General features: G+C 45.7%; 1 protein-coding gene across 1 annotated transcript; it reads left to right on the top strand.

Annotated features, from left to right (window-relative positions):
- Nucleotides 1–918: 918 nt before the first annotated feature.
- On the top strand, nucleotides 919–6,994 carry SPRY1 (sprouty RTK signaling antagonist 1). The gene is made up of 2 exons (XM_074154864.1): nucleotides 919–1,021; nucleotides 4,714–6,994. Exon 2 carries the CDS (start codon nucleotides 4,769–4,771, stop codon nucleotides 5,720–5,722), a length of 954 nt encoding a protein of 317 aa, XP_074010965.1. The 5' UTR covers nucleotides 919–1,021; nucleotides 4,714–4,768; the 3' UTR covers nucleotides 5,723–6,994.
- The last annotated feature ends 14,197 nt before the right edge of the window (nucleotides 6,995–21,191 follow it).

Here is a 21,191-nt window from a genome sequence, read left to right as displayed (position 1 = left end):
TTTCCACGTTCTTTCAGTTGCCTTTTAAAACACTTTAGTCACTAAAAACAAATATAAAAAAAAACAACCCAAAACAAAACAAAGATAGTATTTGGCTTCAAAAACAATGGCTTTGAAGTCATCACTGTGATCTCTTCAGCACCCCGGCAGAAAGGCAGTGATGAGCCCCGGATGGGACCTTGCAGAGTCGGGCTGGAGGGCGGCAGAGGAAGACTCCGGGGTGCGCTCTGCGGCCTCTCGGTGCTTCGGTACCAGCTGTGAAACGGTAGGAAGAGCCGTTTCCTATCTAATGGATGGATTACAAGGCTAAACGCTTCCCGAAGTCCTCAGCTGCCTCTTTAAGAGGCTGAAAAGAGGGGAAACGTTTTATGAATATAAAGGAACAGCTATTCTGTCTGGCTCGACCCTGCTGAGATGCTGATGCTAAAACACATCGAAGGATCCCTCTGCAGCATGACCAGAGCAGCTCCGCAGAGCTGGAGCCCTTTGGTTGGGACCTAAAAACGAACCTTCTCTTTCCGTCCCTGCCTTCATCCCGCAGCTCCCGTCCAGCCGCCCGCGCAGGTGGGGCCTGCTGTCACCGGGAAAGCTCTGTGGGTGTGCGGGGACCCCTCTAAGCTCCGCAACCTGCACGCACACCCCCCACCCCCCTCCCGGCCTTCCCGCGATCCCGCTCCTCCGCGCTCCCTGCCGGCCGGCAGCGGCGGGCCCCGGGACGGGTGACGGCGGGGCTGGGAAGTCCAGTCCGGGATTTGGGGGTGGCCGCGGAGTGACACATTGACATCACGGGGGCGCGGCCGGGCGGCGGGCGGGGGCTGCGCGCTGAAAGGCGGCGGAGCGCGGCCGGAGTCACTCCGGAACGGAACGGGACGGGGCAGGACGGGACGGGACGGGACGGCGGCGGGACGGCGCGGAGCGGGGCGGGCGGCGGGACGTGCGCGGCTGCCGACACTGCCCGGGCTGGACTCCGCGCCGGGGCCGCCAATGTGCCTCGGGAAGCAGGCGTTCACCTCGGCCTTAGGTAAGGATCAGGTGCGGGCGGGCGGCGGGGGGGGGGTTCCCGCAGCCGGCGGGGAGGGCTGCGGAGCGAGGGGCGAGTTGCCCGCCGCTCCGATGCGGTGCTGGGCTCCCCGTCAGCCGCTCGCAATTTGCTGGTAATTATAAAAAAAAAAAAAAAAAAAAAAACCAAACAAAAAAACCCACCAAACACCTTCCAGTTGGTTAATTGTGTCTGTTTTGCCTAACGCGGGGGATTTCACTTGCGTGCCGGAGCCTTGTTGGAGCCTCTCTGGGAATTACCGAGGAGGCTCCGGAGACTTTTCGTGCAAGACTTTTTTTGTGCCCGGGGCTACCCTTGAGTGTCGCCGCGTATCGCCCCGACGTGCCGCCCGCCCTCCCAGCCTGTCAACCGGCCCCCCGACAGCAGCACCAAGCACATGGCAGCCAGCTCCCACAGCCATTGCGCTCTGCCGCTCGCTCGGCTCCCGGCTCGCCCAGCTCTGCCTTGAAAGCCAGCGCCGCTCCGCGATTTCTCACCGCGACAACAGCAGAAAAAAAAAAAAAAAAAAAAAAAAAACAAACCCAAAACCTTCTCGCGCAGGGGGCTGCGGTTGCCCTTGGGGAAGACCATGCGGTGGAGCCCGGCCGGTACCGCTCCCCTCAGAAAAGGGAGATAACCACCCGAGCAGGAGCCCGGCCGTCCCCGGAGACCTTCCGCACCGGTGCCCGGCGCTGCCCGACCCCGCTCCCCGTCGGTGGCAGCCTGCAGCTGGCTTACAGCGGGACCGAGACGAACCGCTTGCAGGAAAGGGGCTCGATTTGTTTCCCGGCACCTCCGGAGAGGCCGAAGGAGATCGCTTCGTCCCCCCCGGCGGAGGAGCGAGCCGGGGGGAAAGGCTGAACAGAGGAGGGCTGCGGCGGGGCCGGGCTCCCCCTCCGCTTCGCTGAGCGGAGAACCGGGAGGGCTTCGCAAGGGACGAGGAGCTACCGCGCCCCCCCCCGTCACCCTGCCAGCCGCCGGCGACTGGATTTGTGCCGTTACTGGCGACCCCGTGGAATTAAGTGAGGTGGGGGCTCGTCCAGCTCTCGCACCGGAGCGGCGAGCAGGTGCCGCCGGGTGATGCCGAGCTCCCCCCGGCAAAACCCGAAAGGGCCATATGGGGCTTCCGCGAGTGGCGCCGGCACTGGCCGTGGGCGAGGAACAGGGTCACCTGAGAGACCCCATGGGCCGGGGTGGGGGGAAGGAAGGGGGACTGCGGGCTGCGTGGTGGAGCGGGGGAAGCTCCTCTCACTGCTGAAAACGAGCATAAAGCTAAAATATAATGTGTGTGTATATATATATCTATATGTATAAAACCAAACGTCTCCTGGCAGGTGGGGGCTGAGGCGGGGTTGGGGCGAGCCGGTGGCGGCAGGGAATCCCCGGCGCGGCAGTGACCGGTCGGGCCGGGCGCTGCCGCTTTAAATGCTGGGGAGTCCGCCCTTCGGGGGGGGGGGGGGGGGGGGGGGAGCGACGGCCTCGGTCCCTGCCCTCCCCCTGCGAAAGGGGGAGAAGAAAAAAAAGAAGGGGAGAAAAAAAAAAAACCGCCCTTGTTTTCATTCATAACTTTTTTTTTTTTCCCCTCCTCTTCCTTCCTCTCCCGCAGCGGCTCCGCTCCGCGCCTCGGGGCGCAGCGGCCGCCGCCGCCCGGGGCCGGGAGGGAGCGGGAGGTCGGGGACTGGACGGGACGGGACGGGACGGGACGACACGAGACCCCCTTTCCCATCGGGTATGGGGGGAGAGAGGGGGATTGCTGAGGTGTGGGAAGGGCGGAGGAGCTGCGGAAACATGAGGTCTCTCTCCCTTTTTGCTGTACGTTTTATTTTATGGGCTGGGGGGCGGAAGGGGGGGACACGCACAAAACCAGTTTAAAACTTTATTTGCACGGTGGTTTGTTCAACTGTGCCGCGCTCTGCAGCTGGTCGCGTCGGTCTGTCTGCCGCCTTGATGTTGCACTTTCTCCCCAAAGATGGCACTGGATGTCTTTCGCATTTTCCTGGGATATTATTTTTCATCCCCCCGGGGAGCCCAGCTCCGGGTTGGTACAGCTGTAAATCTTCCCCTTTTCACATTCATTCACCCTCGGTCCGTTGTGGATTTGTATTCGGTGCTTGTGAAGAAGGCAGCTTGTTTTGTGGGGTGAATTAGAAGTGAACTGGGTTTGGTTTTTTTTTGTTGTTTTTTTTTTTTCACTTTTCCCCCTCTTAATCTGGTGACGCTGAAGCCCGCACAGGTGATGTTAAATGTGAAATGAAATCCAGATGAGCACAAAGACTTTGTGTCCTGGGAGAAGCTGTCCCTTACCACTTATTAGGGGTCAGAATGATAAAGATGCTTTCTACCTCTTAGAAGAATCCTTTCCTGCTCTCGTCCCTCCCAGCGTTTCCACCCGACTCCGTATTTCTCTGGAGTGGGGAACAGCTCTGTGCCAGCTGTGCTCTGGGTAGGCGAGACGGGCTCTTTCTCAGGATTACTGGATGAGCTTTGGAAATGCTTGTTAGAATTTTTCTTTCTCCTCTTTCAGGTAAACATGTATGACAACTCGGGGGGAGTGAAAAGGCACTTTCCCCCAGCTGTCAGTAAAAGCAAGCTGTTTATTTTCTTGGTTCTCTGTATAAATGTGGCATTTAGATACTCGCCTCAGGTTTTGTACAGCTGTGGAACTGTCACTGCAGTTTTCTCAATTGGCGTTGCAATCTTCATGTCAATAGCTAGGTGGAATGAAAATGGGTAACATTTATTTGAAAAAGAGACTAGAAGATGTTGTATTTAGTTGAGAAGCTTTTAATCTGCCTGTCTTGTGAAAATGGATTTGGCCTTTGATTGTGTTTTGAAGTTGTTGGGGTTTTTTTGTTGTCTGCTCTTAGCATTCTTATGAATTCTTGGGTACTTTTTCTCTGGCACCTAGTTCATCTTAGCCTTTTCTACCCCTTCTTCTTTCACAACCTGGCCTGTGGTCAGAAAAGACTTGAAAACAGGCTGTTTGCACCCTTGCTTGAGGTTTATAAGGAGCACTTTAGATTTGTATGCTGAGTTAGTTACTTATAGAAAATGTCTTGGCCACTTGACAGTACTTAATTCAAGGCTCTGTAATGCGCATATGTCACTTTAAAAAGGAGACTTTCCAAATGGACTAGGAAGCAAATCTGTTGAGCTTTCTGATGCTGCACGTTCAGACTGAAGAGCGAGGACTGTGCATGTTCTTTATTGTGCCATACAGAACAGGAACCTGATGGTGTTCTTATCTGTTTCCAACTTAGTTTTGGGGGTGTTCAGAATTGCTATTGCTGGTTAGACAGATGTTGAGCTCTGTAACAAGTGAGAAGCACTTTCCATGGCTTGGCAAGTAAGGATACTGGTTAATACTGGGATTATTTTTATATTTTTATATTTTTTTTAAGTGGCATGGGGTCCCCTTTGCATTCCTCATCTATGATGCCATACCTAGACTCTCCCCGCTACTGGACTTTGGCCAGGTCCTCAGCGTTGTTGTAATCCCTTGCTGAAAGAGATCAGTACCAGGTGGCTGGGGGCAATTTGTGGTTTGCCATATCATTTCAGTTTTCAAAAAGTATCCCGTTTTTTATTCATCTTTTGCCCTTGATCTCATGTATGCCTGTATATATGTACACACACAGTGTTTATTTATACCTTCTGTTGTCTTCTTATTTTAGGATTTCAGATGCATGCCAGGTTCCCACTGAATGCCAGAAGTAGAGATCACTACAGATGGAGCCCCAAAGTCAACATGGCAGTGGTGGTTCACTAGTGGTGATTCAGCAGCCCTCCTTGGATAGCCGGCAACGGTTGGACTATGACAGAGAGAGCCAGCCGACAACTATCTTGTCACTGGACCAGATCAAGGCCATCAGGGGCAGCAACGAATACACCGAAGGTCCATCTGTGGTGAAAAAATCTGCTCCGCGGACAGCACCAAGGCAAGAGAAGCACGAAAGGACTCACGAAATTATACCGATTAATGTGAATAATAATTATGAACACAGACCCAGTCACGTGGCACACCAGCATAACACAAGGGCTCCCGTCTTGAGCAGGTCGACCAGCACGGGGAGCGCGGCAAGCTCCGGGAGCAACAGCAGCGCTTCCTCGGAGCAAGGACTGCTGGGGCGGTCACCTCCATCCAGAGCGGGCTCCGGCCACAGATCCGATCGGACAATCCGGACGCAGCCCAAGCAGTCGTCGCTGATTGTCGATGACCTGAAGGGTCCTTTGAAAGAGGACTTGACGCAGCACAAGTTCATCTGCGAACAGTGTGGGAAGTGCAAGTGCGGGGAGTGCACGGCCCCCAGGGCTCTCCCGTCTTGCTTGGCCTGCAACCGGCAGTGCTTGTGCTCTGCGGAGAGCATGGTGGAGTACGGCACCTGCATGTGCTTGGTCAAAGGGATCTTCTACCACTGTTCCAATGACGATGAAGGGGACTCTTACGCGGATAATCCCTGCTCTTGTTCCCAAGCACACTGCTGTTCTAGGTACCTGTGCATGGGAGCCATGTCCTTGCTTCTGCCTTGCTTGCTCTGCTACCCGCCCGCAAAAGGATGTCTGAAACTCTGTCGAGGGTGTTACGACCGCGTCAATCGTCCAGGCTGCCGATGCAAGAACTCCAACACGGTCTATTGTAAACTGGAGAGCTGCCCCTCCCGGGGTCAGGGCAAGCCCTCATGATTTTTGGAGGGAGGTTTATTTCCTCCAACTTCAGTTTTTCAGGTTGTAGCTGATATTTTTTTTTCCCTTCCCTCCCTCCCCTGCTCCCCCCTCCATGTGCTGGGGGAGGGGGCTGTTCTTTTGCTTTCCTTTCTGTCTCCCCAACTTCAAATACACAAGTTCTCCCTTGTGCTTCTTTGCTCTCCTCTTCCTGTTGACTTGGCTGAGTGTGGAGCTTTTTACGTAGTCATTGCTGCTCTTTGGTAAGTGTGGACCTGGTATCTGCATCTGCCGCCCACTTGGGCAGGGTCTTTTGAGTTTGTAACTGAACCACTCCTGAGACAGTGAGGGCTCACTGGGCTCTTGAAGCTCTTGCTCGGTGAATATCTTCCCAAAGATGTTTTTTGTTCTCAGCAATTTTTTTTTTTTTTTCTTAACCCCCTGGGTACCAAGGAAGAATAACTTTCATGAGTGAGCTGGATTTTGAAATAACTGTGTGTGTGCTCTTTCTGGAGAGGATGGAGAGGGATGTAAAATAAAGGCTTTACCAAATGAAAGGCCTGACTCTTCTATAAGCAGCCTGCTTTTTTCTTTTTTTTTTTTCTTCCCCTTTTTTTCCCCTTCCCTCTCTTTTTGTCTTAACTTTTGGAACATTCTCAGTCCTGGGAATTACACTGCGTCCTTCTTTTTACATTTTCAATGTAACTTCAGTTTTTGCTACACTATGTAGATCTTCACATTGGAGACATTATGGCTGCAACATACTCATTTGTTTCTTTTGCTGTCAAGTCTTTGAAGGATATTGCTCACTCCACCCTCCTACTCCCGTTTTTATAGTCTGTCAGTATCAGTTGATATTAAAGTTGGTGGTGTTCATATATCCAAACAGCCTTCAGGTGTCAATGAGTCACCTAAACGTTCTTGAATACTTAAACTTTCTTGTGCTCCTTTGGTTTAGTGAATTTAGCTCTGCTCTGTACTTTATAATTTTATTCTGTCCCTGTTTTATTGCCTTAGCCACAAATTGTGGTCCTTTTTTGTATATTTTATGTATAAAACACAAAGTTGAATCCCAACTATTTTTAAGACAAAAGTCTGTTAAAACTTTTTTTATTGTAAAGAATATTTATTATGTGAATCTCTATTATTTTATGATATTTATTGCAAAAGACTTTGAAAATGTACTCATGTCTGAATATAACAAAATATCAATACTTAACGAAATAAGGATGACACGAAGAAAGTACATATGTTAACTATAATGCAGAAAATATATTAATTAATGAAAATGGCTCTTGAGTTCTTTTGTTACAATGACAGATTGAGCTACATACGCATATTACTGGGTTGTTGGAGTTTGTCCTCCTTGCGATCTATCAGGTAGCAAGTAACTTCCTATTGATACTTCAAAACCACTAGTCTGTGCTCTAGTTTAGTTTAGCTAATTTTAAGTTTGCTGACTATATATCAAGTAAGTTTTTGCTATGGGATATTTAATACAATTGAATGTATATGTTGTGCTTAACAGTGCCAAGAAGTGTAAGCCCTTTTTATTTACCAAAGAATTCGGAAATACAGTTGTGGAGGAGGAAACCATAACTTCAAAGGGTTTTTTGTTTCCTAAAGAACACCAAACTAACCTGTAAAACCTATTTTAAATTTTCCTATATAGAACTTCTTGGCTGGTTAAATTGTACCTCAACTGAAGTAATGAATCCACCAAGCTCAAATCTAAATAAAAAGCAAGAGGCAGGATAAAAAATAACGGTTGTGTTGCTGTAGTTTGCTAGATTTGAAATTTGGGGATGTGTGTGTGTGTTTGTGCCTATGTCTACGGCTTGTTTGGTTCTTTTCCTGTAGGTTTTCCCCATGTCAACTGAATCTATCTTGTCTTTAAATTAAAGGCTCTTAAGGGTGACCTAAGTGTCATGGCTACTTGTGGCCATTTAACACATATTCAACAAAAAAGCTTTTCATTAAGAGTGAATGGGGAGACCTCATTCTTCTGCTTATGGGGGTCAAGGCTAACATCACAATTCTTCTAAAGTAAAAAGTTCATTAAATGGATGTAATTTCACATCGTCTTCAGAGGAAGTGGTTCTAGAGAAACTCCACTTTAAGAACATAGTAATAACTTGACAAATGTGTCACATTTTGCGTTTTGAAGTCCTGCTGCTTTAAGTTGCCATATTCAAGCTGTTCTGACTCCTAGCATATTGATGATTTGAATAAGCTTGGCTTTTGTACTTAACTCCATCAAAGCTGATCCAGTGTCATAAAATGAGCTGAATGAAGAGTTGCCTTCTCTATTCAATGGCATGGATGACTTCTGTGAGGTATAAAGTGAAATTATTGTCTGGCTACATCTAGGAAAGGGCTTGCATTGCCATATACAGTTGGTAATACTGCTCTCCCAGCCTTGGTGTGACAAAATTGACAGGCTGGGAGGCTTGCAGGGCAGCAGTATATATAGGTATATATAAATAAATAAATATATATATATATATAATGTATCTATATATGAAGTCTGCTTTCCAAGATTTATTCTTCATGAGATGAAGCAAAGCCAGGAGAAGAAACGTTTTTGAGGGGTAGGCAATACTCTTTGTACTGCTTTCCTATCGCTGATGCTTCTCTAACAGTGACAGCTGCAACCAGCCCTTGGGAGACAATGAAACCCTTGTCAAACAGTCACCGCTGATCAGATATGACCATTTTTAAGACTGTACTGACACTCAAAAATACCAAGCCAACTGCCTTTTCGTAGCTGGATACAAGCCAGCTCTATGTTGAGTAAGTTTGCTTGAAGGGTGCGAGTTATTCCTCCTCAAGGAAAACATTATACTGCTTACTTCTGTCTCTTTTTTTTCCAGCAAGGAGATTTCTGTGGGGGTTTGGTTTGGTTCGGTTCCTAGTAGAAGAGAAGAAAGGCCAAAGGACCCATATGTATTCTTCTTATCAATGATTATCTTCCATCGTGAACTGTGTCACGGCACTGTTTCAGATTTCTTTCTAAAAAATTCAACAAAACCTACGCTCTAGTTAGTCACATTAGCTAATGCTCCCTTCGCTAACTGAACTTTGGGAATAACTTTAGGTTGCAGTTCTCAGGAGGATAATTTGACTTTGACCCACACAGCAATGAGAAGATAATGGTTCCTTGTATGTCTTAAATGGTTTTCTAATTGCCAGGTGTTACCTAGAGAAGGTAGTGTTAAAGCAAGGAGAATAATAATCCTTTTTCTTGGGTTAGGTGCTGTATGGTTCGTACTTAAGACACATTGATAAATTTGAGTTCGCTTTCAGGTCCTCTGGAACATAGGGTCATTGCCTTATGGAAATGACTGTGACTTCTTTCAGGAAGACAGATTTTTGTGGTGTAGAACCATGCAGGGTTGTATGAGAGCAAATGAATGTCTTTCTGGTGGGGAAAAAAAAAGAGCAAGCTGACAGATGTATGAAGTAAGTCTCTGCAGCTTGAAAAGTTATTTAAAATATGTCCTGTGTGGTCAGTCATTACAATCTGTTCTACTTTCTACAGTATAGCAGCAGGAATTACCATCTAGAGATACTGTCCTTTGTAAGGGGGTTTGCTCAACGCTAATGAGATTTCTGGCAATTAGGAGACTGATGTGCAGATTTCAGTTCTTCAACCCAAAGTTTGTCGGTGGGCTGTTCAGGTTACTTTCTACATGTCCGTAGAGCACCAGACTGTCAGAGGTAGATCATAAAAAATATTTCTTAGCTGTTTTCAGACAGTTTAGAAATCTTATTTTGAAAAATAAAGAGGACTCCATATAAAAATGATCATGTAATTAGGTGGTAGGTTCAGCTGACCTACTAACCTAATTGTATAGGTTAGTGCTGGATTTGAACTAGCCTGCCATCTGGTCATACGCAGCAGAATCCTGAAATGTGTCGCGTAAGGTCTGGGCTGAAGGAAAAAAGAGAAGTCCCTCCAGCAAGTCAGAGCCCAGGTCTTGGTTGACTTAGTGTCTTGAAACTCATGGTAAGAGATGAATTTTGGAAACGGTAAATCAGTTTCTGTGTTCCCTGCTGGAGGAACACATTGCTAGCACGAGCATTTGAGAGAGTTGGGGTGTTTCTCTAAAGATGGGTTCGTTACACTAATGCTAGTGTGGAGGACGATAGCATTATCCAAGGGAGGGTAATGCTTAACAAATGAGAAGTACTTGCTCTTGTTTATGGTTCCATATCATAAAGACAGGTGGGAGAGGATTAGTTCCTCTGTCTGTGATAAAGCAAATCTGTTAAGAGGGATTAAAAAGGCTTGATGAAGTGTTTTAATGGACTTATATGAAGTAATGGATTTTTGTCCTGGAGGAAAGTTCAGGACTCACTGATACTTCTGTATTTCTTGTTCTGCTAAAATTACCCCCAAATTCTAAGGAATCCTGATTAATTATTGGCTTTCTTCCAGCTGGAGCATTTGTGTCAGTCAGTCATGGTGGTGCTTCAAAAAACCTGGAATAAAATTTTGTTTTCCTATCACCCAGCGGGATTTTCCAGCCTTATACAGTGCGTGGGTTGCACAGGTCTTGTTCCGATTAGCCTTCATCAGCGGGCAAGTTGCTTTTAGGGCAGCTCTTAATCATTTGTACTTCCTCGCTGTGGTTGGTTTTCACCTTCCTTTCACTGATGGGAGTAGCCAAGGCATGGTTTCTACCCTTGGCATTAGTTGCCTAGCCATATGGGGCCTGTGTTAACAAGCTTTATACTTATTGGAAGGATCTGTTAAAAAAAAAAAAAATTTTCTAAGCTACCCAGAAAGTTTCCTTCAGCATGTTTTGCTTTGACATTAGAACATGGACTTGGGCTGCCACTGGTACACAGAACTGATGCCCCACTGTCCTATGGAGGAATAAGGACGCTCTGTGAGATGGGCAGCAAGCAGAGCCCACAGATCAGCTTTCTGGTGCCATCTCAGTCTTTACCAATCCCAGCACTGAGTTATTCAGTGTTCTTTGGGGTTCTTAGTGCACCCTTGCACTGTGAGTACTCACTTGCTGCAAGTGGAGAACTCTTGCAGTGCGTGTCCTCACCACCAACCACCATGCAAAAGCCCAGGCCCTCGCCAGATGTTTGCGGGAGGCAGAGATCCCTGCAAGCATTGAGATGACCATTAAACTTTTCAGTTGCGTTTTCAGTGCCTCTGTGTGTGTGCGCATGTGTGCTTTGTTTTTTACCTACACAGGTAACAGCATGTAGGTACAGATTTGCTCTCACTTCAACTTGGTCAGGATTGCCTTGCTATGTCTATGTATGTGTATTCTGATACATACTGTGCTTCTTGGCTGAGTATTAAATCCAAACTCAGTCTCTGTTAAAGGCTAAGAGAGAAGTATGGACATACTGGTCACCACCATAGCAGAAGCCAACACAGTTGGAATGAAGCGTTATTGCCAGAGTGATGTTTGCTGCTCACTTTATATTGTGATAGAGAGATGTGGTGCTGTTGTTTTTCCCAGCATGATGCTTGCAGCTGCCACTCCCCCTTCTCCTGGTGAAGGTGTCTTGAGATAATTCCTCATTTACTTATTAATAAATAAAAATACGGGACAGATTTCCTTCAGACCACACATGGTCTTATGTCTTAGGTTTAAGTATGTAGGGGTGAAACCTTAGTCTTCCTGAATAACTTTGGGGTTTAGCTTCAAAAAAGGACCAGAAATTCACCTGGATCTTTCATTATTTCGGACATACACACCTGGCAATATTGTACAAGGAAGAGAAACACTTCCAGGGGAATGACATTGTTGTGCGTATTACAAAATTAGCTGTCTTCATCTTGAAAATATAATTGTTGTGAATTGCTCTTTTTTTGAAGAAAAGAAATATACATTTGTTTTAGTCCTTAGAGAAAGGTGTGCCTGATAGTCATGCTTCTCTTGCATTGTAAGCACGCCCTGTTTCATAAACCTTTGTATACACGTACAGTGCTACCAATCTGGAAACAAATATCCCACAGAACATGTTGTCAAAAGGCACAGACATTTGATAGAGGCTCTACCCCAAAGGCTGAACCTCACTGTGTTTGTGCAGCGCAGAGCACAAAGGGGCTTGCATCCTACCCGACCCTTCAGGGTCACTGTCATAGGATGACTGGTTTTATACCTCAGAATATTTCTTCTCAATGAAGTTGATGGATTTACACCAGTGATTAAGTTGGGCAGGCTACAGTGTACTTACGCTGGGGCATAACAGCACTGCAAGCCCTTCTGAATGGGCTCAATATCAGTGGTAGGGCTTTTTCCTTGTTTGTTTTTTTTGGTTTTGTTTTTTTTTTTTTAATTAGTTGGGTTGGTTAATACAGCACACTGTCTTATGAATGTCTAGTATTCCTGAGTGTTAGGATGTTCTAAGCTTATATGATAAAGCAACTGTGAGAAGTAGCTGGAGTACCCTAAGCATATGCAGAAATTACATAACTGATTACCTACTTAATGGGCATTTTAAAGGAAATCGCCTGTCTTCTGGTGCATGTTTCAACTTCCAAGCCATCTGACAATCCTTCCAGTGCCATGGGGATTCCTCTTCCACATTTTAAGCAGGAGGAAAAGTTAAAGTTACCTGGCCTCATAAAGGTCCTCTCCAAAGCATCATTTCTTGTGTGGTGTTCGATTTGAGCTTTGGGATCTGTGCACTTTCTGAGTAGGACCCTTCAAAATGAAAATGAATAAGCTGGTTGCCCCAAAGGAAGGGGAAAGTGCTGGGGCTTTTCTCTAACCTGGATATTGATAGATTGCACGGAACCTTCTTTTTAATATCAAGGTTTTCTCACTGCCTCTGCTTGAAATCCATTTTCAGCAACGTGTATTTCTTACCAAAATCATCTCATTTATCCGCCCCTTTCTTTTTAGAGAGTAATTGTGCACTTGTTCATTTTTCTACATAGCACACAAAGTTCTTCTGGATGAAACATGCTGCGACCATGTGAGCCATCTGTGGCACTACTGAGGCACTTGCTGGTTTAATGCATTTCTATGTGTTCTGTATCTCTTCTGAATCACAGTGAGGATGAGCCTGGTTAGTCAGGGTGGGAAATACAGTATAGTTGGATCTCACAGTTTTGTTTTGGTCCAAAGTTCAGATCTAGGTATGAACTTTGGCAAAGTTTGGCAGTACCTGGTGTCTGGTCTTGAGTTTACTGATCTGCAAGAGTATGAAAGTACTGCTATAGTTGAAAACGCAGAAATTCTGCTGCATTAAATAGTGAAAAGAGCAAGTCTCTCTCAATAGTCTCTAGGAGTAAGTGGTATACATATAAGAAGCCTTTCTGGAGTCTCCATAGAGATTTTTGCATGGACTTTCAAATCTTGAGCTTTAAAGCCTGCGTGCCTGTTTCCCCCCTTTCCATCTCTTGCCCTGTACTGGAGCAAGAGCACTTGCCATGGTAGTTCCAGAGTCATCTATCACTGCTGCCAGGTGCAGATAACATCCCCTGGAAATGTTAATCTGATTTGCTCTTCCTGCTGACAACTCTGACACACTGGGGTTTGGGATAACTTTATCTGTTCAGGTGGCAAAAATTGCAGTACCTCCTTAGCGAGTAGCTCAAAGCATTTTGCACTTGGACTTAAATTCTTTTAAATCAACTATGCCTGGTAAAACAGCTCTGAGGAAAGTATTTCCCTTTTACTGGTGGGAAAACCGAGGCCGGAGGGCGTGCGTGGAGTCCCGCTGGGAGGCTCCGGCACAGCCAGAAGTCTTTGACCGGCAGTGTGGTGTTTCACTCGCCAAGTCATTCTTCTGTACGGAGAGACGAATGGACGAGAAAACCTCTTTGTGCCTGAAACTGTAGCGCTTGCTGGAGAATTTTTATAAGTTGTATGTTGTAACATGCCATAGTTTGTGTGTGCGTGCAGGTATTTGACTGTGATGGTTTAGAAGCCATGTTAATCCTCTCGTGGGGAAAAATATGTAATCCTAACACAATTTAAAATGTTCTTGATACAGCACGCTGTGCAGCATGATCCATCTGTAATGAACAGTTCCACATCTATTAGTTTCTGTTGTTTTTTTAAAATAATATTTGAAAATGGCAGTGATCCTGATCTCCGGGTGTCAGCGTTTGGATATGTGGGAAACTAGGTAGGAGCCTAAATAATACATGTTACTTGCGGGGCTAGAAACTACAGCCATATCCTATGGCCTTCTAATTAAACCCCTTTATTTCCACAGATTTATTCTGTGGGCCTTACTAAATAGATCAGCCTTGGGTTTCTAATGGTGACTACTTGAGGAGGAATGTAGCTTTTGTTACCCTGAATAGTTGGGAGCAGATTACCGGGCTGCCAATTTCCTGTTGCCTTTCAGAGCTGCAATTTGAGCCCTATTTGCTCCTGGCTCTTGCACAATTGAAAACAATGGGTGGCTTCTTTCAGGTTTCACTTCAGAGCTCTTAGAAACTGGGGAAGTGGCAAAAGCCCTACTTTACAGGTAATTAACAATAGATAATGTTTGCTCTGCGTTTTTTTTCTTCCTCTCGCTCTTTTTTTTTTTTTTTCTTTTTAATTAAGAGCTGGTAAAGGTAGAAGTACACACCGAGCTCCCAATACAGCTGCTGCACAAGTGGACTGGTGGATGCAGTCCCAGAGGTAACCCTAGCAAGATGGTGCCAGTGGGTCACATCTACCTCCAATGAAAAATAAATGAAAAAGCAGACCAGGAGGGCTGCTGGGATGCTAACAGTGCTGAAGGCCAAGCAGCATGGCCTGGCCAAGCTCCCAATCAGCCCAGTATGTGAGAGTTTACTGCTGTGAACCTGCTCTTTGATTTAGGGCCCCTTTTTATTGTATCCTCTATCTCCTTTATTAGGTGCACGCTTCTCATACCTTGTTGACATTTATGTAGGATAGTTAAATGTTTTCCTGTGTATATGCAGTTCTAGGAAACCACCTGTCCTGTAAAGTTTATCTTAATACAGAAGCATGTTTTACCACATAAAGATATAAGTGTCTGTTGTTTAACCTTATCTTGTTAATGGAGAGCTGTGGACACCTGGGAAGAAGATGCAAAAAAAGATGCACTTGTTATTAGCATTTATCTAAAAATGGGGTGGGGCAGACAGAAAATGTCGAAATTGGGATGCTCAGGCTCCTCACAGGTAGCAGGGCAGAGATAAACATCAGAATAAGAGTCACCTGCACTCAGAAGTGATTTTTGTGTCTGCACATTGTAGGCTGTGAGGTAGTATGCTGGCAAGTTACAAAAAAAAAAGGGAAAAATAAAAATGGACCTTTGAACATGCCGATTGCTGAAATTTCTCTTTGGGCACATAGAGCTAACTATTTACTCGGACTTGTTGTATATGTGGAAACTTCTGAGGACACAGGAGATTTGTGCACACACATAATGTAGTTGCCCAGTATGCAAATGTCCACTTGCATTCTGTATCTGCCAACCTTATGTGTGCAGAAACTGGAAGAGAGATGGAAAAGCTCACTCTGGTAAAACCTGCTCCAGTAAATCCTGGCTAATACAAGTAGCACTACTATAATTTTTGCTCTATTAGCAAATCATACTTGCACTTGGCATCTCTCCTGTGTTTGCCCTCCCAAGACAGCTTCTGGTTTTGCTTGTCTCTTTTTCAACGAGGGCCCAGTTTGGTGGTGGGACTGCTGGCCTGAGAAGTTGCTGCCTCCTTTGGAAATGCTGATGCAACTGTTTATAAAACACAGAGTACCCAGGTGAAACGAGGGTGGCAAGGGAAATGTCCTACCGTGCTGTACCTGAAGGCAGCACACGCTCTTTAGGGCTGCCTCTCGGTGTTACACATGCTCTGAGGCAGTCATCTACTCACATTCCTTACTTCCCTGCCTGAAGACACAGCTTTGTAGGGGGTTACTGAGGCTGCAGACATGGATATAGAGCTACAAGCCACAAAAGGGACATATCTAGCAGTACTTGAGGAAATTCTGTCTGTGCACTCCATCCACATGCATTTGTACAAGTAAGCAAAGTATGAAAAGAGAAATGAAAACAAGAAGCAATTCTGCACTTTATACCTGTTTCTGAGTTTCCCATGAGGCTTGTAGAATTTCATTAGCTTTAACTGTGAACATGACTTTTGCTTCTTGTTCTCACCATCTGCAAGACTTGGAAAAAATGTCTGACTCAATAACCTACTTCTGTTCCTTCTCCTTCCTCTCGCAGCAGCCCCTCTTACTTCTATGACTTAAAAGTGGTATCTTTTAGACTGTAAATCTTGCAATAGAAACTATCTCAGAGAAAATGATGGCAGAGTTGCAACACTTTGGATGTATGTTTTCTCCAGATGAACGGATGGCCATGTCTTCTGGTGCTGATCTTCATTGGGACCTCTGAAAAAGAAGAGAGATTTTGAGCAGAGGCTTAGAGCCAAGCTGTAAAATTGCCTCACTGGGAGCTTTGTTACAGGATTGTGATTATTTCCTCCTTTCTCCAGTTCCTTGTAGATAATTTAGGAAGATACAGGAGATACACATGAAAAAATTTTCCTTTCTTTGGAAAACCACAATACATTTTAGCAAATGTTCAATAATTTTGGCTTTCGCTACTACTGCTCCGAAGTCTTGTAACCTTGCATTAGGGAAATGTGAGCTGTTGTGGCACTAGATGTATTTACATGTAACTTACAACCTGGTTGTGTTTGTAAATGCAAGCTGCTTTGGACCACAACAGTCCACTTAAAATCCAGGCCCCCATTCTCTATTCATTCTTCAGGAGCGTAAGCACCTCCTGTGTCCCTGCACTTAGTTTTCAGGTTTATCAGAGTCTGTTCTCCAGAGGGGAAGCAGAACTAGCCCTTGGTGACCAGCATGCAGCTGCAGAGGTCAGGCTGCTGTGCCACTGTGGTCCCTGCGCTGTTAGAGTCCTTCCCAGGTACATGCCCATCACCTTTCCCACCCGAGACTCTGCAACAGAGATTCCACTTGCCCTTGGAAAGCCACATACCTCCCACAGGTGGCCAAAAGTGCCCTGGATGTTGCAGGTCTCTTTCTTTAAAAGGTAACTAAGCACCCATTGTTAAACCTTGTAGAAATCCTCATGTGTCTGATCTATCCCTCTGAGAGTTGGGAGATTCTCCTCTAAGGTTCAAATCTAAAAGTCGCTCATGGTAGCTTTTAGCACAGCCCAGTAAACGTGGCAAGGATTGCCTCACCAGTACAGGTAAGGGAAACACCAGCCAAAGCAGGCACCAAAATAGGGTGCCCATCTCCTATTTATTTTCTTCCTCTTTCAAATTGAATTTATACCAAAGAATCCTGGAGTTCCTGATGTACACTCCGTTGTTGCGGAAGCATGTGTATGTGCAGGTTACACAAACCAGCCTGTGTTTGTACACCCGAGAGAACAAAAATGCACTTTGCAGGTTCAACAGCTCCACGTAGATCAGAAAAACAAGTGCATTGGATTTATTTGCAAATTCAGCTTAATGGATCCTGTGGGATGGGAGCCTGGAGTGAAGCTCATGAGTCCGTCTAAGGGCTAGCTAAAATTTGGCCTTGTTCTGTGGACAATTCAATCTCAAAATTTCTGAAAATGAAGTTAACTAACTCTGTTCCTATGTATGGATTTCAGAAACTAACTGCAGGCTACTGGTTTTAAAATTTTTGACCTTGTACATCCATTTTGTCTTTAACTGATAACATGAAATGGTCAAGATGAGGCTAAGCATTGACTCTGATGTATAAGGTCCACACCAGTGAGAGAAGAGCCGGGAATGGAACAATTGCAGGGTGTGAATGAAGAGGAGCACTTAGATGTACTTTTTTTTTTGGTCTATCTACATGCTTCGCACTTGAGGTTTTGTAAACTTTAATACTCTTAAAATTCACTTTTGAGTTTCATTGAAGCTAATTACAACAATGGGAAGAAAAGTGATGTTATGTTGTATGTGTGTTCAAGAAAGACCACCATTTCTTTGCATCAAGAGAACATAATTAAACCCCTCCTTCCCCCCCCCCCAGTTCTTCTCCACCTGGAACTCAACACCATAGGCATTCACTGTGTTTTTACTTCTGTTACAGAGTAAGGGGCATTTTTTTTCCATTATAAATACACTAATTTTCATTCAAACACCTCTCCTCTCCTACCTTTTCCTGGCAGGGGACGATATCGCTGATCAGTACGTCTCAGCATAGTAGTTGACTTAGAATTGCTTAGATAAAATACATGTTTTTGCCTTATTTAATTATTATTGGCCATTTCACTGCAACTATCACTTCTTTCTTAGCACACACAGGTAAGAGTACAGGAGCCAGGCTGGTGTTCTTGCTGCCCAGCTTAACAAGGGCATCGTAGAGCAAGGGGAGAGCTGAGGATTATGTTCTAATCAAAAGAAAAGTCAAACCAACTTGAGCCAGGCTTGAGTGTCCTCTCTATGCAGCACCTCCTGCCACAAGCATTGCCAGTGACTGTCTCTGCTGAAGGAACCTCTGGTCTGACCTGGAGGGTGCTGTGGCCAGACAGTCTGTTTCGGTAATTGAGTTGATGTTGCTAGACTGTATCCATGACTCCTTCTGCGTTGAATTTATCTATAAATGAACTACTGGTATAAACTACATGGCAGGCTTGCAAAGATGGCCAAAATAAAAACCATGATGGCAGGGAGTTAATTTCTGTTAGCTGGAATCTCCACCAAGTTGTGGCCTTCTGAAAGCCTTGCTGTGCAGGCTGGGATTCAGCTCCGCTACTAGATGCTCAGCTTTCTGACAGCTGATGGCCAGGCTGGTTGCTTGGGCTTCCTCTGCAATCAGAAGGATGAGAAAGGTAGGGCTGAAGAGGGATTCAGCCCAACCTAAGGTTGATGGGGTGAAACTCTCAGTGGAGGTACCTTGCTCTGATGGCTTTTGGGGAATCACAGCTGAACAGACAAAATTAGATGCCTAACATTTAGGTGGCTGAATTTAAGTGAGGCGAGTTCCACCTGCAGTCACTCAAACTCAGTGAAACGCTTTTTTCTTGCATTTTTTTTATCCCTTCCTCTGGCTTGCTTTCTGGCTTTCACTTAGACGTATTGGCACAGGGTCTTTCTGTCTCTTTTGGACCGTTTATGGAAAATACAATCAATGATAAAAATATTTCCTGTGACACAAGCTGTATGACAGTTAACCCTTTCCTCCTGCTTTTGCATTCTGTGGGTACAGAGATGTAAGTGCGTATGCACTGTACATAAACCAAAGTTTTTCCTTGCTTACATCTAAAATCTCCCCAGTGCATTTGGGTGGACTGTTGCGTTTGTCAGCCTTGCTCATACACGATCTGCTGCAGAAAATGATGCCTCCATCATGTTTTTCAGAGGAGGTAAACTTGCCAAAACAAATGATGAACAGAGGAATGCCTGATGACTGTGTTTTGATTTTATGTAACCTTTACAATATCCTCTCGCAATGCCTCCCAGATAAGTAGGTGGTATGCCAAAAAAAGAGAATAGTTAAAACTTCTAATGATCTCATCCAATCTCTCTGTTTTAAACAAGGCGTTTTTTGATGGGCTACGAGACATGACATCAGAGTTTTCGGTTTCGTGCCCGTGGCACGCTGGAGGAAGCCTGCAGCTATGGCGGTAAGCATCCCACAGAGGCGAACTCAGTCGCTGCGTGGTAAGGGCTAAAGAAAGAATAAGTGTGAGTGACGACAGCAGCAAAATGATGGATGAATCAGGCAAGGTTGCGTGATGATACACCAGAGTCAGAAGGGCAAATACTTTTCAAAATTCTCCAAGCTGACTCGAGCCTTGGCTGAGATGCAAGTGTGAAAGGAGGTCAGCAGACCCTCAGACCCCAGGTCTTCCTTCCACAGAGACAACTCTCACTCCTTGGTCTGATAATAAGTAGTGGTGGAACCTGTTTCATAGACATCTTTTCTTGGGAAAAAACACCCCGCTGACCTGATAAACTGTGTTCTTATACTTCATGTATGTAGGAAGCAGTGTGAACAAACAGATTAAGTCAGGAAGATCCGCCTTCAAATCTCAACCTTGTTCAGGGACAAGCAGCAAAACATCCCATCTTCCTGCCTCTGTTTCCACACAGTACAGGTAATTCTGACCATAATGGGTATTTTATGACATATTACTGCTCTGTGCTGGTACTGTACCTCAACAACACACTGCAAAATTATTACATATGTATCTGAATTGTATGAAGTACTTTATATTCTGCTTTCTAGAGGCATTAGTAAGAAGGGAGCATGCAAAGGGAACCATTAAGTGCAAAAATTATGGTCTCAGAAGTGACTTTTTTAAAGGGTTACATATCCTCATGTAAGTTTTCAGAAGACACTTGAGATTTATTGTTATGCTCTTCCTAGAATTTTTGGATAAGTGGTAACATTTGGTTTTACTTCCCCATCCTTTCCTGCTTTTGGACACCATCTCACCATACTGTATCCCCACAGAGCAAGGCTGGGGACTTTGTGCAGCATAGTATATACATTCTTCTTCCAAAATCGCCTTACTTTTAAAGCAGCCTCTCCCCAGTAGGACTGCCACAGGGCATGAAAAGGGCTGGAAGCTGAAGGTTATGAGGATCAAACATAGCTGGAGTTAAGTACGTCCATGGGTGAAGGACACAAGAGCCAGATCTCTCCAGGATACGGTTATAAGCGGAGCGCTTTGGGTGGAGGTGGCTCTGTCTCTTTTGCCTCACTATGCTGGAAACTCAGGGGATGGTCTGTAAGGCCAGGTCAGAGGTAGGGGAGTGTCCCTAACACAGCTCTTTAGCCTTGGCTTCAGCAGCTGGAGAGAAGGTTTTAGGCAAAACCCCTTTTTTGCAGCTGACCTACAGGACAGGGTAAGACCACGAGGACTCACTGGCAACTAAAATCAGGCCAGGGTGGCACTGCTGGAGCTATGGAACCGTGACAATTCTCCCATACCAGTGGAGTGATCTCTGATTGCTCTCTTTGTTCTGTGCCTGAGCACGATTGCAGCAGCTCTTCTTCAAGGGTAAATAGTCTTAGGATGTGTTTTCCGTTGGAGTCCAGATCCCCAGGTCAGTGACCTTCTTGGAAGGATCAGCAGGCAGGACTGGTTCCAGTATTGCCAGCACCTTGTCAAACAGCTGGCTTGGCAGTGTTTTCTCTCTTTGGGACAGCCACACGGTTTCCCCACTCAGACCAGTGGGACCATTGCTGCCTCACAGGACTGCTCTGCAAACCCCACTAACACTGCTCGAGTCCATGGCGTGATGCCACCAACCGCTCACCTGGCTTGCTGGTTGCAGTCACCAACCTGAATCTCTTCTTCTTCTTGCCAGACTTGGTCTTTCTTTGATGCTCCTGTGGCATTATCCTTGCCCCTGTTTCCCACTCCTTCCCAGCTGGATGGATGTGGTTCTAGTCCTGTCTCCTCCTTATCTCATCCCTTGTTGTAAAGGTATTCGTGTAGTGTGTCTGCTCTGGTACCCCTAGATAACAGAGAGCTCCGACCCTTAGCCAGACTCCTGATGGCATTCCTTGTCTAAAGAGTCTCAGCTTCAAGAAAT

This window comes from Numenius arquata, chromosome 10 (assembly GCF_964106895.1).
Source record: "Numenius arquata chromosome 10, bNumArq3.hap1.1, whole genome shotgun sequence".
Classification (NCBI taxonomy): Eukaryota; Metazoa; Chordata; class Aves; order Charadriiformes; family Scolopacidae; genus Numenius; species Numenius arquata.
This window is presented reverse-complemented; position numbering and strand designations above follow the sequence as displayed.